At 42.9% G+C, this 16,234-nt stretch overlaps 1 protein-coding gene across 3 annotated transcripts; it reads left to right on the top strand.

Annotated features, from left to right (window-relative positions):
- The first annotated feature begins 269 nt into the window (after positions 1 to 269).
- On the top strand, positions 270 to 16,234 carry LOC124036230 (coiled-coil domain-containing protein 92-like). Of its 3 annotated transcripts, none has more exons than XM_046350518.1 (5): positions 270 to 440; positions 2,178 to 2,457; positions 4,014 to 4,187; positions 5,096 to 5,137; positions 14,647 to 16,234. In XM_046350518.1, the coding sequence occupies exons 3-5, from the start codon at positions 4,052 to 4,054 to the stop codon at positions 15,435 to 15,437; spliced, it is 969 nt and encodes a 322-aa protein (XP_046206474.1). In that variant the 5' UTR covers positions 270 to 440; positions 2,178 to 2,457; positions 4,014 to 4,051; the 3' UTR covers positions 15,438 to 16,234. The 3 variants fall into 3 exon arrangements, with proteins under 3 accessions (XP_046206474.1, XP_046206473.1, XP_046206472.1); XM_046350517.1 differs by having other exon boundaries at positions 2,175 to 2,457; XM_046350516.1 differs by lacking the exon at positions 2,178 to 2,457.

Genomic DNA, 16,234 nt, shown 5'->3' with positions numbered 1-16,234 from the left:
GAAATGTGCCAATATTTGCTTATAGTTGCATATTTTCATAAGTTTATGTCCCAGGAAAACACAGAATTTCTAATTTAGGCCTCAGGCTGAAAAAGTCTGGGTTTAACAATTTTATGTTTACTAAAATCACATTTCCTTTGTTTTTTTATGCATCTATTTCTGAGTGTCAACGTATAAGTAATAAAACATACGACCATTTATTGAACATTGTTACTACTTGTAGTAGTATCCCATGATGCATCGCCTTATTTTGTTGTAGTTCAGGGAGATGAGCGAGAGAACTGACAGACATCGTCCTCTCTGTTACTGCAGACAACAGGAGCGTTTGAACAGCAGCAGCGACAATGCCTGACATGACAGAACGGATTTAGCCACTGTAGCAATTACGGCAACAATTTATATATTAGAGAATATCAGACGATATTGTAATATTGTTGAAGGTAGGTATCACGATATGTTATTACATTTATAAACCGTTTTCCACATTAATAACAGCAGGACCCCTCATCGATTGCACCTGTCTCTCGCAGAGTCTGGTTTTGTTAACATTCTCTAGCTAGCAGCAAGCTAGCCACATGAGCATAGCATTGTCAATGATTTATTGCTAAAATGAACATAACAACAGCTTCGAAATTTCTTCGCATGCAGCATCTTAGGTAGCGCTAGCTTCTGCACTCGTTGCTAACGTTAACGTTAGCTAACAGTTTGGTTGGCTAGCTAATTGTGACATGCCATGTGGGACTGGATATCAAGAATATAGCTACTAACGTTAGCTGGCTGACTTGATGGTTGGTTGGCTACACAAAATGACAATCGTATTTACTAACTAGTAGGTGTACTAGATATTATCAGTTCAGCTATTTGGATTTGGAGTGCAATAAGACGATGTTGTTTACAAACAGGGCGGCCTTAACCAATTGTTATGGACTGATCATCCTACGTCTGAATTACAGTTAACATCAAATGAAACAATTAGCTAATGTAGCTAGATGCCTAGCTAACATTGTTGTCAAATATATTTTTGATTGGAAAGTGATAGTCAGACGCGTGCCTGTGAAAGTCGGATCGGGTGCTGTCCGCAATGCAGGTGCTGAAACCAATATAAAACTACTATAATTTTGTCCTTGCATGAGGTCAGTTTGACTTGCTTTTCCATTCGGAGGAATAATTCTAATGAATAATAATTATTGCTCCAAACCCAACTGGCTACCTTGCTGTTATGGAGACAAGTGGATACATTTTAATTCTGCACATTTTCTAGTAGAGCAATGCGGCCTTAATATCTCAATTGATTATTCCAAAGCACATGGAAAGTTAGTTATATGAACTGGAACAAAGTATCCATGAGACAAAGATATTTGCTCAACACCCACTCTCCATAGGGTGACTTCATGATATTTTCAGCATACTAATTTGAGGCAGCACTTAGCTTGGTTAGGTGAATTGAAGGGGATTTTCTCAGTCTTAAGTGTGTGAGACTTCGACCAACCTTTTATCACAGGGGGTGTGTCTGTAGCGTTAATATCTGTTTAGTGAAGCATGGTAGCTAGTTTGTCGCTTCTGCAGTTCATTGGAGAGAGGGGAGGGGAGTTGGATATTACATTTTCTCTCCAAAAGCAACATTAATTTAGGATGACTGAGTATATCAGATCACTACAAATGGAGAAAGAGGGTGGAGGGTTGTTTGTTGGTGATGTCATTACAATGTGATATCATTAGAAAAGCATCGTAATCAAATGTTGTCACTGTGCTATGACATCAGCTGAGCTCTCAAGAACCAAGCCTGATGCTAGGAATGGGTTGTGCTGTGTGAGAGTGTCTGCCATCCAGGGTTTACAGGAAGGACTCAGGATTACTCATTTATTATAGATTATCTTTTTGAGTGCACCCTTTATGACGCGTCTCTCTCTCTCTCTGTGATTACTGTTTTGGAGGTCAACTGGTGTCCTTTGCTTCTGTACACAATGAGAGAATTTGACATAAATCTCCTATCGCTGTAGAGCAAGCTTTGAGAGCCATCAGAGGTGACACAATGTATTAATGTTAGTAAACCGATGATGTAAGAGGGAGAAGCTATGAGATGTGTTATTGAAGCTTGCTTGCTAATGTATGCAGTGGAAGGCTCTCTCTGCACTCAGAGGGGAAAATCAATGTGCTCTCTACTCCCGGCCCAGTAGTGTTGTCTGGGAGAGGGTGGAGACAATGGGACGGCTGCTCTGCTATGACTGAGTGATGGTCTCTTACCTCACCTCTGGGCGCTGTCTCTGGCTGAACACTGGATGGAAGGACGTCCAAGGAGGGAGGAAGGGACAGGAGACGTGCGGACCTTGCCTGCTGCTGGAGACTGGCTGCATCATGCCGCACCCTGTGTCACTGACGTTTACTAATCTTCTCAGGATCTCTGAAAGCATTCTGTACTTAGCCTCCTCCTCACGCTTTGTGCACTGAAATGGAGGAGTAAGTTCCTGCCAGAGTTTTTTTGTTCCTTGTAGGCTAGTTTTTTTTGGATGACCTGTTGATAATGACCTATTCAGCCTATGAAATACCCATTGGCCTATTAACCTATTCATTTAATCAAATCCATACCGTGTGTTCTGAAATGTGTGTTCTCTTATATGGTATTTGGATTGGTATTCATTTGAGGTCTTTTTAATCCAGGGTCTTGTCTCATTAAAGTGTTGATGTTTATTTTAAGCAACATGCTGGTAAAGGGCCCAAGAAACACAACAAAAATGCAGATGACTTGTTTCCCCCTGAGGTGTCTTCTTTAGAGACGTAGACTGCTCTCTATCTGATGATAAAATCAATAGTTCGACATCAGTGTGTGTAAGCCAATTAGATTAAGCAAAAAGGTATTAGCCTATGTGATCCTTCTCTCCTTGCAAGAAATATAGAATTAGGCTGCATTGTGAATTATATCAGTATAAAAAAGGGTATTGACTGAGTAGTGACCAAGAAACTGTATAAATGTACTCGGTTCATTATCATTTCTAAATATTTCCGATTTGGTTTGAGTCATTTTTAAAGTATACTGAACAAATATATAAACGCAACATGTAAAGTGATGGTCCCATGTTTCATTAAATAAATCCCTGAAATGTTCCATGCGCACACAAAAAGCTTATTTCTCTCAAATTTTGTGACCAAATTTGTTTACATATGTGTTAGTGGGAATTTCTCCTTTGCCAAGATAATCCAGCCACCTGGCAGGTGTGTTATATCAAGAAGCTGATTAAACAGCATGATCATTACACAGGTGCACTATGTGCTGGGTACAATAAAAGGCTACTCTAAATTGTGCAGTTCTGGCACACAACACAATGCTACAGATGTTTTGAGGGAGTTTGCAATTGGCATGCTGACTGCAGGAATGTCCAACATAGCTGTTGCCAGAGAATTTAATGTTCATTTCTCTACCATATGCCGCCTCCAACGTCATTTTCTAGAATTTGGCAGTACGTCCAACCGGCCTCACAACCGCAGACCACGTGTAAGCATGCCAGCCCAGGACCTCCACATCTGGCTTCTTCACCTGCGGAAATTTCTGAGGATGGGGGCATTCTGAGGAGTATTTCTGTCTGAAATAAAGCCCTTTTTGTAGGGAAAAATTAATTCTGATTGGCTAGGTCTGGCTCCCAGTGGGTGGCCTGGCTCCCATGTGGGTGGGCCTATGCCCTCCCAGGCACACTCATGGCTGCACCCCTGCCCAGTCATGTAGAGCCATAGATTAGGACCTAATGAATTGACTATATTTCAATTGACTTGAGTTCCTTCTATGAACTGTAACTTAATAATTGTAATAATTGTAATCTTTTAAAATGTTGTATGTTGCGTATATATTTTTATTCACTATATATTGAGTTATCCTCACCCCAAAAGTAAGAAAAATCAAAGGCAAAGTAAAGCTGGTGCACATCCCAAATTGGTGAAAGGGGGAGCATTTAGGCTAAGCACTGAACCCCAGATGGTACGGCTCTTGTTTTGATGTTGTCTCTCTGTCATTATGTTTGCAGGTCTCTAGAGCTGGTGTGTTTCTACTGCATCATCTGCCATGGCATCCCCCACTGGTACCCTAGAGAATAATCTGCACAGCGCCCAGAAGAACCTGCTCTTCCTCCAGCAGGACCATGCCAAGACACTGAAAGGTCTACATGCAGAGATCCGCAGACTACAACAGCACTGTACAGGTGAACATGCTGAACCTCAAACTGAACTTGAACTAGGGCCACTAGACCTGAATACATACACTTCACAGGGTTCGTACAGTCATGAAAATCCTGGGAAAGTATTGGAATTTGAAAATGGTGTTTTCCAGGCCTGGAAAAGTTTTGGAAAACAAAATCCTAAAAATGTATTTAGGCAGAGTTTTAAAAAATTATAATTTAAAAAATGTGTCCATCAAATAAAAATCAACATATCAGCCAGAATCGGAATGACAATATTGCATCCGTGTTTGCGCACATCGCTTGCATAGTGCGAGACTAGTTTGCCGTTGCTTAAGGAGAGAGTGACAGTCGGACATTGCAGCAACAGGTAGGCCTATAAAATATGATAGAGAACAGATTAACTAGGTAGCCAAATCAAAACATATATTGTACCCTCTAGTTAACTGTTTAGCTATTATTAGTATATATTTTGTTATGTCCCCAAAAACATTCCATTGACACTCGCGAAAAGGTCATAGAAAGTTGATTTTCAATATTTGACAACTAACAAAACACCAAAATAAAATCTAGACCGTCAGGGAGAATCTAAAACTCCAAAATTATGCATTGATTTTGTTATATGTTTGATATTTGAGTCACTCAGCCATAAGTCTTGTCAAAATGTGTAGAATTTCAGGAAATTTGCTTAAAACAGCTAAATGTTGTCTTTGTGGCCAACAGGGTAGCCTGTTTAGGGTAGGCGACCTGCGCTGGCCATGCCCAACATCTAATCCACATTTTGATCCAGAAAAAACCCTGCTCTCCACTAGAGCTGCTAGACAGGCTCTCTGAATAGCATGCTCCTTTATGCCACCACACCACTCCTGTCAGAGCTGAAGATGTCACTTCCTGGTCTGACGGTGACATTTGATTCTCTTCTCTTTTCACAGACTTGACATATGAGCTGACAGTGAGAAGTTCAGATCCAACAGGTAAGATGTTTAACAGGCGTCCTTTCATAACGTGACCCCAGGCACACACACTTGGCATGACTTTTTCCATACTTAATTATTACATAGTAATACCATAGTTATTGAGAGATTACTACTTTTTTACTGGGGTGGGATCCAGTCAGTTTATTTTCTCACAATTTTTCTAGATGTAATTCTGTGGGAACTCTCTCTGTTTTGACTTGACTCTGCTGTCATTGTGTAAGTAATGTCAGTACAGCACACTGTTAGACTGAGACATGGAATGTAGCCATTGATGTTTTACCACTTGTAGTTATTCTCTTTGACACTGATTTCACTTTGATTGGAAAACTTTTAAAATTAAATGGATATACTTTCAATGCCTCTGCAAACTATCGTACTGGCAGGTATATTGTTCATGCTATTATATAGCCTATGTGAACTACAAAATCGCTCTCTGCTTGGCTTCACACTGGCTGTTCGAAAACAGTGGCAGTGCCCGTGAACAGCCCAGGTACTAAAACCTGCAAAGCTATAAATTAGACTTTCTGCAGCAGAACAGAGGCCTCTGTATGTCTTAGCCCTGGGAATGGGAGAGAGCAGAAGGCTTGTGCTGTATCCTGGTAACACTCCCCCACCCAGGATGCGGTGCTCTGCGGGCCTGGACCCCCTGCTGTTCAGGACACTGTCCCCCTTTCACTGTCAGCTCACCGTCAAGCTCATAGCACAGCCCCCTCCCCCACGTTACCATGGACATGTCACAGAGTCAAACAGAAGTCTAAATTATATACACAGGAGAACTGACAATGAGCATACAGTAGAACCACACAGAGGTCCAACTCTGGGATTTGACCACGTAGTAGACAGACTCAAATAGGAATTGCACATGAATCACAGGGGATCTGTGCAATGGGTAGAAAATATAGCAATCAATGTGATGATAGATATCCTGTATATGGTCAGTACTACAGAAATATTATTAACAATGGGCAGAAGTCAAGGCCCTCCCACCATCATCTTTCAGGACATCAGAACAGTCTTGATTAAGCAGCAGAAATAGCTTTATATACTTGCCAGAGAACAGTGAGCTGATACTCACACTTTGTAGCATCTCTAGCCATGGACCCAAGCAAAAAAGAAGGATAAAAAAGCTAAACAAATCATGGTTCTGAAATCAGGCTTGATCGTTGATGTCTTTTGTGCTTTTGAATTATTGAATGGGAAATCAGTCAGTTCACTGTTACAGAATAACAATAGGTTGTACGACAGGTAACATCTCACTTAATGTTGCCTTGTGAATCCTGTAAAGGGGCTCTGTACAGTGCAGTACTGTGGGGGTTATTTTCAGAGACAGTAGCAGGTTAGTGTGGGACAACACGCAGATTTCAGTGCAGGAAATTAGATGATGTGTCACAGCACTAATGGACAGTCTGCGACCTACTTAGTGCAGCAGGCAGGGCTCAGTGGCTCAAAACAAAGACGACATCCCCTCTCTCGGCTGGTAAAGAAACACCAATCATGACCCCCCCCCCCCCCCCATTAAGCTGATAGGAAATATACCAGACTGCCCAGTATAGAAAATAGACATCTACTCTAGTATTCATTGTAGATGGGTTGTATTGGGTAGACATCATTATGTAGGCTCTACAGTATGATAATGGCCTATCTATCTGATACAGAGAGGTAATAGCTAGGCTATATCTGTACAGTAGCTGCTTGTGAATGTGTGTCTGATCAATGCTAATGGGGTGGGGTGAGGTAGGAGCTGTGTTGATGTGGTAAGGGGAGGATGAAGAGCAATGATGAAGGTTAGAGCAGTGCTGTGACCTTGCTATCGACCAGATATGTAATTTGAGACAGGAGTTCTTCTCTCTCTCTCTCTAACTCTCTCTCTGCCCACCGCAGAGGAGTCTCTGTAGACCATCACTCACATCAGCTGACAGACTCAGTCCATGGTCTGTGGATATACTTACTCTAGAAGCACTAAAACAGTCATTTGGACTGCTCATGAATGTATTACTCTGCCATTTTTAAAGTCATGCCCCTTTCCGTCCTTGACATTTCCGAGATACAGGGAATCGGGAAGTATTCGGACCTATTGACTTTTTCCACATTTCGTTGCGTCACAGCCTTATTCTAAAATTGATTAAGTAGTTTTTCCCCCCTCATCAATCTACAGACAATACCCCATAATGACAAAGCGAAAACAGGTCTTTAGAATTTTTTGCTAATTTATACAATATAAAAAAACTTAAATATCACATTTACATAAGTATTCAGAATTTTTACTCAGTACTTTGTTGATGCACCTTTGGCAGCGATTACAGCCTTGAGTCTTCTTGGGTATGATGCTACAAGCTTGGCACACCTGTATTTGGGGAGTTTCTCCCATTCTTCTCTGTAGATTGCTGAAGTTGGAGACTTTTATCTCCCTCACCAACTTCAAACATCTGCTATCTGAGCAGCTAACCGATCGCTGCAGCTGTACATAGTCTATCGGGAAATAGCCCACCCAATTTTACCTACCTCATCCCCATGCTGTTTATTTTTATTTACTTTTCTGCTCTTTTGCACACCAATATCTCTACCTGTACATGACCATCTGATCATTTATCACTCCAGTGTTAATCTGCAAAATTGTAATTATTCGCCTACCTCCTCATGCCTTTTGCACACAATGTATATAGACTCTTTTTTTCCTACTGTGTTATTGACTTGTTAATTGTTTACTCCATGTGTAACTCAGTGTTGTCTGTTCACACTGCTATGCTTTATCTTGGCCAGGTCGCAGTTGCAAATGAGAACTTGTTCTCAACTAGCCTACCTGGTTAAATAAAGGTGAAATAAAATAATAAAGATACTCTCAAGCTCTGTCAGGTTGGATGGGGGGGGGGTGGCGTTGCTGAGCTGCTATTGTCAGGTCTCTTCAGAGATATTAGATTGGGTTCACGTCCAGGCTCTGGCTGAGCCACTCAAGGACATTCAGAGACTTTTCCCGAAGCCACTCCTGCATTGTCTTAGCTGTGTGCTTAAGGTCGTTGTCCTGTTGGAAGGTGAACATTTTCCCCAATCTGAGGTCCTGATCGCTCTAGAGTAGATTTTCATCAAGGATCTCGCTGTATTTTGCTATGTTCATCTTTCCCTCCATCCTGACTAGTCTCCCAGTCCCTGCAGATGAAAAACATCCCCACAGCATGATGCTTCCACAACCAAGTGTTACTGTAGGGATGGTGCCACGTTTCCTCCAAGCATGATAATTGGCATTCGGGGCCAAAGAGTTCAATCTTAGTTTCATCAGACCAGAGAATCTTGTTTCTCATGGTCTGAGAGTCCTTTAGGTGCCTTTTGGAAAACTCTAAGCGGGCTGTCATGTGCCTTTTACTGAGGAGTGGCTTCCGTCTGGCCACTCTACCATAAAGGCCTGATTGGTGTAGTGCTGCAGAAATGGTTCTCCTTCTGGAAGGTTCTCCCGTCTACACAGAGGAACTCTGGAGCTCTGTCAGAGTGACCATCGGGTTCTTGGTCACCTCCCTTACCAAGGCCCTTCTGCCCCGATTGCTCAGTTTGGCCGGGCGGCCAGTTCTAGGAAGAGTCTTGGCTGTTCATAACTTCTTCCATTTAAGAATGATGGAGGCCACTGTGTTCTTGGGGACCTTCAATACTGCGGAAATGTATTCGTACCCTTCCCCAGATCTCTGCCTTGACACAATCCTGTCTTGGAGCTCTACGGACAATTCCTTCGACCTCTTGGCTTGGTTTTTGCTCTGACATGCACTGGCAACTGGGGGACCTTATATAGACAGGTGTGTGCCTTTCCATATCATGTCCAATTAGTTGGGACATAACATTTTTGCATCTGAGCTTCTAGAGTGTGTGGCTGTCCTTTATTATTTTTTTAAGTGTTCCACTCCGCTAGCCAGCACCTCGCCTAAATAGGTGTGCGTTTCTTTTGCCTCACATTTAGTTGGGTTTAACATAGGTGGTATCCAAAGTAATACAAACATCTCAAAGATGAGCAATGGAAACAGGATGCACCGGAGCTCAATTTCAAGTATCATAGTAGAGTCTGAATACTTAAGGTAATAATTAATGTAATTCTGTTTAGGTTTTTTTGCAAACATTTCCAAAAACCCCGTTTTCGATTTGTCATTATGTGGTATTGTGTGTAGATTGATGAGGATTTTGTATTTATTTGATGCATTTTAGTATAATGCTGTTACGTAACAAAATGTGGAAAAAGTGAAGGGGTCTGAATACTTTCCAAATGAACTGTAACACACGGTCGCTGTTAGAATCTTAAATTCACAAACAGAACTGGAGTTATAACTATTTTTAAATGGTATTCCCCCCGTTGCTCCTCCTTCTCCCGACCGTAGGGCTTGCTCCCTTCCTTCTCCTGACAGTAGGGCTTGCCCCTTCCTTCTCCTGACAGTAGGGCTTGCTCCCCTCCTTCTCCTGACAGTAGGGCTTGCTCCCTCCCTTCTCCTGACAGTAGGGCTTGCTCCCTTCCTTCTCCTGACAGTAAGACTTGCTCCCTTCCTTCTCCTGACAGTAGGGCCTGCTCCCCTCCTTCTCCTGACAGTAGGGCCTGCTCCCCTCCTTCTCCTGACAGTAGGGCTTGCTCCCCTCCTTCTCCTGACAGTAGGGCTTGCTCCCCTCCTTCTCCTGACAGTAGGGCTTGCTCCCCTCCTTCTCCTGACAGTAGGGCTTGCTCCCCTCCTTCTCCTGACAGTAGGGCTTGCTCCCCTCCTTCTCCCGACAGTAGGGCTTGCTCCCCTCCTTCTCCCGACAGTAGGGCTTGCTCCCTTCCTTCTCCTGACAGTAGGGCCTGCTCCCCTCCTTCTCCCGACTGTTGAAGGTGCTCTGCCCAGTTCCTAATCACACAGATAATTGTCTCAACTGAACCTAAACTATGCCCAAACTAATTTCACACATAAGAACAGAGTAAATAAATTAAGTGAAGTATGATTGGGGAGAATGGGTGATTTGATGAGCGAGGGGAAGTGTACACTGCAGTCAGACGTCTTGATTCCAAGATGGCGTAGCAGTCAGACGTCTTTTTCCTCGTCTTGTCGTGTCCCGTGTATTTATATTTTTATTTTTTTTTCGCATATATTTTTTATATATATATTATTTTTCTTAACCTCAACTTCAACATACTCTCCTGCAATCTGCCTCACCCAATGTGGTGTGGATCTGCTATTTTCTCTACTTTTGAACCGGAACCCCCAACAGAAGCTAGCCAGATAACTAGCTACTAGCTAGTAGTCAGCTAGTCACTGCTAGCGGTCATCAGCTAAACTTTAGCCCGGACAACTCTTGCCAGTCTGCACTGCTAGGAAACATTGTCACCACCGATAAATCCACGATAATTGAGAATTTCAATAAGCATTTCTCTAACGGCTGGCCATGCTTTCCACCTGGCTACCCCTACCCAGGTCAACAGACCTGCACCCCCCACAGCAATTTGCCCAAGCCCCCCCATTTCTCCTTCACCCAAATCCAAACAGCTGATGTTCTGAAAGAGCTGCAAAATCCTGACCCCTGCAAATCAGCCAGGCTAGACAATCTGGACCCTCTCTTTCTAAAATTATCTGCCGAAATTGTTGCAACCCCTATTACTAGCATGGACAACCTCTTTCATATCGTCTGAGTTCCCCAAAGATTGGAAAGCTGCTGCGGTCATCCCCCTCTTCAAAGGGGGAGATACTCTAGACCCAAACTGCTACAGACCTATATCTATCCTACCCTGCCTTTCTTCGAAAGCCAAGTTAACAAACAGATCACCGACCATTTAGATACCCACCATACCTTCTCCGCTATGCAATCTGGTTTCCGAGCTGGTCATGGGTGCACCTCAGCCACGCTCAAGGTCCTAAATGATATCATAACCGCCATCAATAAGAGACAATACTGTGCAGCTGTATTCATCGACCTGGCCAAGGTTTTCGACTGTTGTCCGGACCTCAGGCAGTCTCTATGGCAGTGCCACAGGTTTCAATCCTCGGGCCGACTCTTTTCTCTGTATACATCACTGTATACATCAATGATGTCGCTCTTGCTGCTGGTGATTCTCTGATCCACCTCTACGCAGACGACACAATTCTGTATTCTTCTGGCCCTTCTTTGGACACTGTGTTAACTAACCTCCAGATGAGCTTCAATGCCATACAACTCTCCTTCCGTGGCCTCCAACTGCTCTTAAACGCAAGTAAAACTAAATGCATGCTCTTCAACCGATCGCTGCCCACACCTACCCACCCATCCAGCATCACTACTCTGGACGGTTCTGACTTAGAATATGTGGACAACTACAAATACCTAGGTGTCTGGTTAGACTGTAAACTCTCCTTCCAGACTGACATTAAGCATCTCCAATCCAAAGTTAAATCTAGAATCGGCTGCCTATTTCGCAACAAAGCATCCTTCACTCATGCTGCCAAACATACCCTCATAAAACTAACTCTCCTACCGATCCTTGACTTCGGCGATGTCATTTACAAAATAGCCTCCAACACTCTACTCAGCAAACTGGATGCAGTCTATCACAGTGCCGTCCGTTTTGTCACCTAAGCTCCATATACTACCCACCACTACCACCTGCATGCTCTTGATGGTTGGCCCTCACTTCATATTCGTCACCAAATCCACTGGCTCCAGGTCATCAATAAGTATTTTCTAGGTAAAGCCCCGCCTTATTTCAGCTCACTGGTCACCATAGCAGCACCCACTCGTAGCACGCGCTCCAGCAGGTATATTTTACTGGTCACCCCCAAAGCCAATTCCTCGTTTGGCCGCCTTTCCTTCCAGTTCTCTGCTGCCAATGACTGGAACGAACTGCAAAAATCACTGAAGTTGGAGACTCAAAACTCCCTCGCTAACTTTAAGCACCAGCAGTTAGAGCAGCTCACAGATCACTGCACCTGTACATAGCCCATCTGTAAATAGCCCATCCAACTACCTCATCCTTTTATTTATTTTGCTCCTTTGCACCCTAGTATCTCTACTTGCACGCTCATCTTCTGCACATCTATCACTTCAGGGTGTAATTGCTATATTGTCATTTTTTCACCACTATGGCCTATTTATTGCCTTACCTCCCTTATCCTCCCTCATTTGGACACACTGTATATAGACTTTTTATATTTTATTATTGACTGTGTGTTTGTTAATTCCATGTGTAACTCTGTGTTGTTGTTTGTGTTGCACTGCTTTGCTTTATCTTGGCCAGGTCGCAGTTGTAAATGAGAACTTGTTCTCAACTGGCCTACCTGGTTAAATAAATAAATCAAACATTTAAAAAATAATGTAATCACCAATTGTGAATGAAGAACAGGGTGGGCCATTCTATTGTATGGATCTATTCTAATTATAATCTCAAGGTGGTATGTATCCTATATCAGTCCACGGAATCCAAGCAGTCTTATCAGTCTACTCTGTCCTACTTAGAGTACACAGTGTGCGTAATTTACAATGGCAAGAAGACCAAGACGAATGGATCTACTTGCTGCATTAGCGTTGCTACAAAACAAGCCTGGCCGATTATCAGCACAAAATGTCCTCACTGAGAGAGAAGGCCCTACATCGGAAGTAAAAACAACATCTGCAACGTAAACCATGTCAGCACAAGCTGACAATAATTGACAATAATTTACATCTGTTGCTTCTGTCCTGATGTTCACTATTTATCAAGCACACTTTGCGCTTATAATGATGTTTAGTTTACTGATGTTTTCATCATTTCACCGTGTGTCTTGGTGAGTGGGGTATTTAAAAGAAAATGTTTTTGTCATTATAGACAGAAGCTGTTACCGCTTTGTAACACATGCTTTCTATGTCATGGTTGTAACAAAGGCACGCCCCTCTCCAGCGCTCGAGTTCGTTGGTTATTATTATTAGGCTGATTTATCTTTATTCACACCTGTCACCATCGTTACGCGCATCAGCGCCTAATCAGACTCAATCACCTGCTTGATTACCTTCCCTATAACTGTCACTCTTGCACACTGCTCGTGTTTCTTGTTTTGTCCATGTTCGTTTTATTTATTAAATTATTCACTCCCCGACTCCCAGCGTACACTTTCCAGCACTCCATAAATAAATTCTGTTGGACACTTGAATAATGATGTTGTTTGTTTTTACATATTTTTTACAGCCTACAGTAACATAAAAAAATTAAAATGCTGTTATTAAAAGTACCTATGCGCAAGGTGTGTGTGTGTGTGTGTGTGTGTGTGTGTGTGTGTGTGTGTGTGTGTGTGTGTGTGTGTGTGTGTGTGTGTGTGTGTGTGTGTGTGTGTGTGTGTGTGTGTGTGTGTGTGTGTGTGTGTGTGTGTAGCTTATATTTGGAATTTGCAGTGTGTGTGTGTGTGTTAGGCCCAATGCAGCAGTTTTTATCTTAATATAATTTCGGGGTAACAGTTATTTACCTTACTGTAACGGTTTTCTAGGTGTGAAGGAGAGTCGGATCAAACCGCAGCGTGTAGATTGTGATCCATGTTTAATAAACAACGTAAACACGAATAAACACAAACACTACAAAAACAATTAACGAAAACCGAAACAGCCTATACTTGTCAACTAACACAGGAACAAAGACACTAAGGACAATCACCCACGACAAACTCAAAGAATATGGCTGCCTAAATATGGTTCCCAATCAGAGACAACGATAAACACCTGCCTCTGATTGAGAACCACTCCAGACAGCCATAGACTTTGCTAGATCACCCCACTAGCTACAATCCCAATACATACACACCAAAACCCCAAGACAAAACACACCACAATACAAAAAAACCATGCCACACCCTGGCCTGACCCAATAAATGAAGATAAACACAAAATACTTTGACCAGGGCGTGACACTTACCTTTAAATTAAAATGGTCAAAAAGAATCAGAAATGGCTTCTTAGCAAAGAGCACATTTTCAAGCAGGAATTGTACAATTTTTGTGTACCTATGATAAAATTACAGACCTCTACATGCTTTGTAAGTAGGAAAACCTGCAAAATAGGCAGTGTATGAAATACTTGTTCTCCCCACTGTACATATGTAGGATGTTAATTTGACCAGTTTCTCACAGCAGGAAAATAATCCTGCAGTAACAGGAAATGTGAATTATTGTCTGGATTCTAATTAATTGACATTTATATAGGGGTTGCAACATTTTTAGTTGAGGCAAATCAAGTCTGACATTTTTTTTACCTTGAATACACTACAAGTTTGCAGGAAATTTCCTGCAACAACAGGGTGATCAAATTAAGATCATATATCTGTACACAAGCCTACAGTATGTTAACTGCCGATGGCAGCCCTACCAGACAAATAGCAAAACAGCCTTGTTTGTACTCCTGATGGAATATTTTGAGAGGAATGGACACTGTTTTATTGTGGATCCAAATAAAGCAGGCTATGTGAGACTATTTTGTGTGTTGCAACAGGGTGTAGATTTCTGATGGTTGTGTGAATGTACATGTTTTTTCTTCATATAGGGGTCTAACAGTGTGATTTGTTTGTGTGTGTGCAGACAGCAGTGAGGCACGCTGCAGGGAGCTACACAGTAAGTGTGAGGAGCTTGAGGCTCAGCTGAAAGTGAAGGAGGAGGAGAACACTGAGCTGCTGAGGGACCTGGAGCAGAAGAATGCCATGATCTCTGTCCTAGAGAACACCATCAAGGAAAGGGAGAAGAAGTACCTGGAGGAGCTGAAGATGAAGAGCCACAAGCTGGCTGTCCTGTCTGGAGAGCTGGAGCAGAGAGCCAGCACCATTGCCTACCTCACCTCTCAGCTCCACGCCACCAAGAAAAAGCTCCTGGCAGGCAGCTCCTCTGAGGCCAGCCCCAACGTCAGCCCTGTGAGCTCCTACAAGCCCACCCCTCCCAAAGCCAAGGACCGTCAGTCTGGCCCTGAGACCCCTCTACGCCGCATGAAGAAGAGCCTATCTCAGCCGCTGCACTCTGAGTTAACCGAGCTGTACCGGCTGGGTTCTGACGGGAGGAGGATGGTCCTACGGGAGGCGGTGGACGCCATGCCCGACCCCACCCCATTTCTGCAGGCAGCTCGAGACACGCCTGATCTACAGATGGTACGAGACCGGCCTGCCGTCATCCCCCCCATCGCCTGTGATCGCTCATCCAGCCCCCGCCACAGCCTGGCACGGGACCGTCAGCACCGGGCACACGTGGGCGTGGCACACCGCATCCACCACAGCACCCCTCCACTAGCGCCGTCTCAGCCAGAGGTGGAGATGCTGGCTGTGGACCAGGTCAATGGGGACAAGGTGGTGAGGAAGCGATCCGGGGCGGACAGAACAGTTTAACACACGACAAGAGCGAGAAGGAGCATCACCTACTCTATAATCAGCTGCTTTTTATGCAATTCTGCAACGAGCAAAAGAAAGTCAAATGGGATACAGACAAAAAAATAAAAATGTAACTTTCTTCACTTTAAAAAAAAAACTTTTTAATATGTAGACACGGACTACTGTAAGCATGCCAAATGTTTTGTTTTGAAACCCATGTGACATAAACATCCTGTCCTTTTTGCATGGTCTTTCATCTCACTCCATCTTACATCGTGCACATAAACTTCTCCGCCAAACATCTGCATTATCGCCTGCTTACCTGGTGAATCCAATACACATCGTCATAGTTAATACTACAGTTAAGTTATCCATACTTCATCTGGTCAGCAATACTGTCCAGACAGATAAACAAGCTATATGAAGTCTGCAGCTACGTACGTACATGTTATAGAAGTTAACTTATTAAACTAATACTCCCTGAATGTTTTTCATCTTGTGATGTTAATACATTCACAGAAACAAATCACACAAATGAATTGGTAATTGTCTAGTTATCACACAAATGAATTGGTTACTTGTCATGGGCATTTCTAAGACATACGCTACACAGGACTGTCTGACCTATGTGTCTGTGATATCTGTAAATCCATCACATATTTTTATTTATTGTTTGTTTTACTTTCAATATAGAAAAAAATACATCTCAAGTATCGAAAAGTGGCATAATCACTTATTGTCATGCTTCTCACATCACACTTACTCGTCCTTGAATACTATGTATATGACAATATAATAAAGCAGTCTTTTTTTGT

The sequence above is a fragment of the Oncorhynchus gorbuscha genome, linkage group LG05 (assembly GCF_021184085.1).
Source record: "Oncorhynchus gorbuscha isolate QuinsamMale2020 ecotype Even-year linkage group LG05, OgorEven_v1.0, whole genome shotgun sequence".
In the NCBI taxonomy this organism is placed as follows: Eukaryota; Metazoa; Chordata; class Actinopteri; order Salmoniformes; family Salmonidae; genus Oncorhynchus; species Oncorhynchus gorbuscha.
The sequence above is the reverse complement of the archived record's forward strand: the minus strand, read 5'-3'. Positions and strand labels throughout refer to the sequence as shown.

Excerpts from the sequence above, each read along its gene's own strand:
- LOC124036230 (XM_046350516.1), top strand. The coding sequence starts at position 4,052 with ATGGCATCCCCCACTGGTACCCTAGAGAATAATCTGCACAGCGCCCAG. Across the intron at positions 4,188-5,095 it reads ACTACAACAGCACTGTACAG|ACTTGACATATGAGCTGACA; the intron begins GTGAACATGCTG and ends CTCTTTTCACAG. Across the intron at positions 5,138-14,646 it reads GAGAAGTTCAGATCCAACAG|ACAGCAGTGAGGCACGCTGC; the intron begins GTAAGATGTTTA and ends GTGTGTGTGCAG.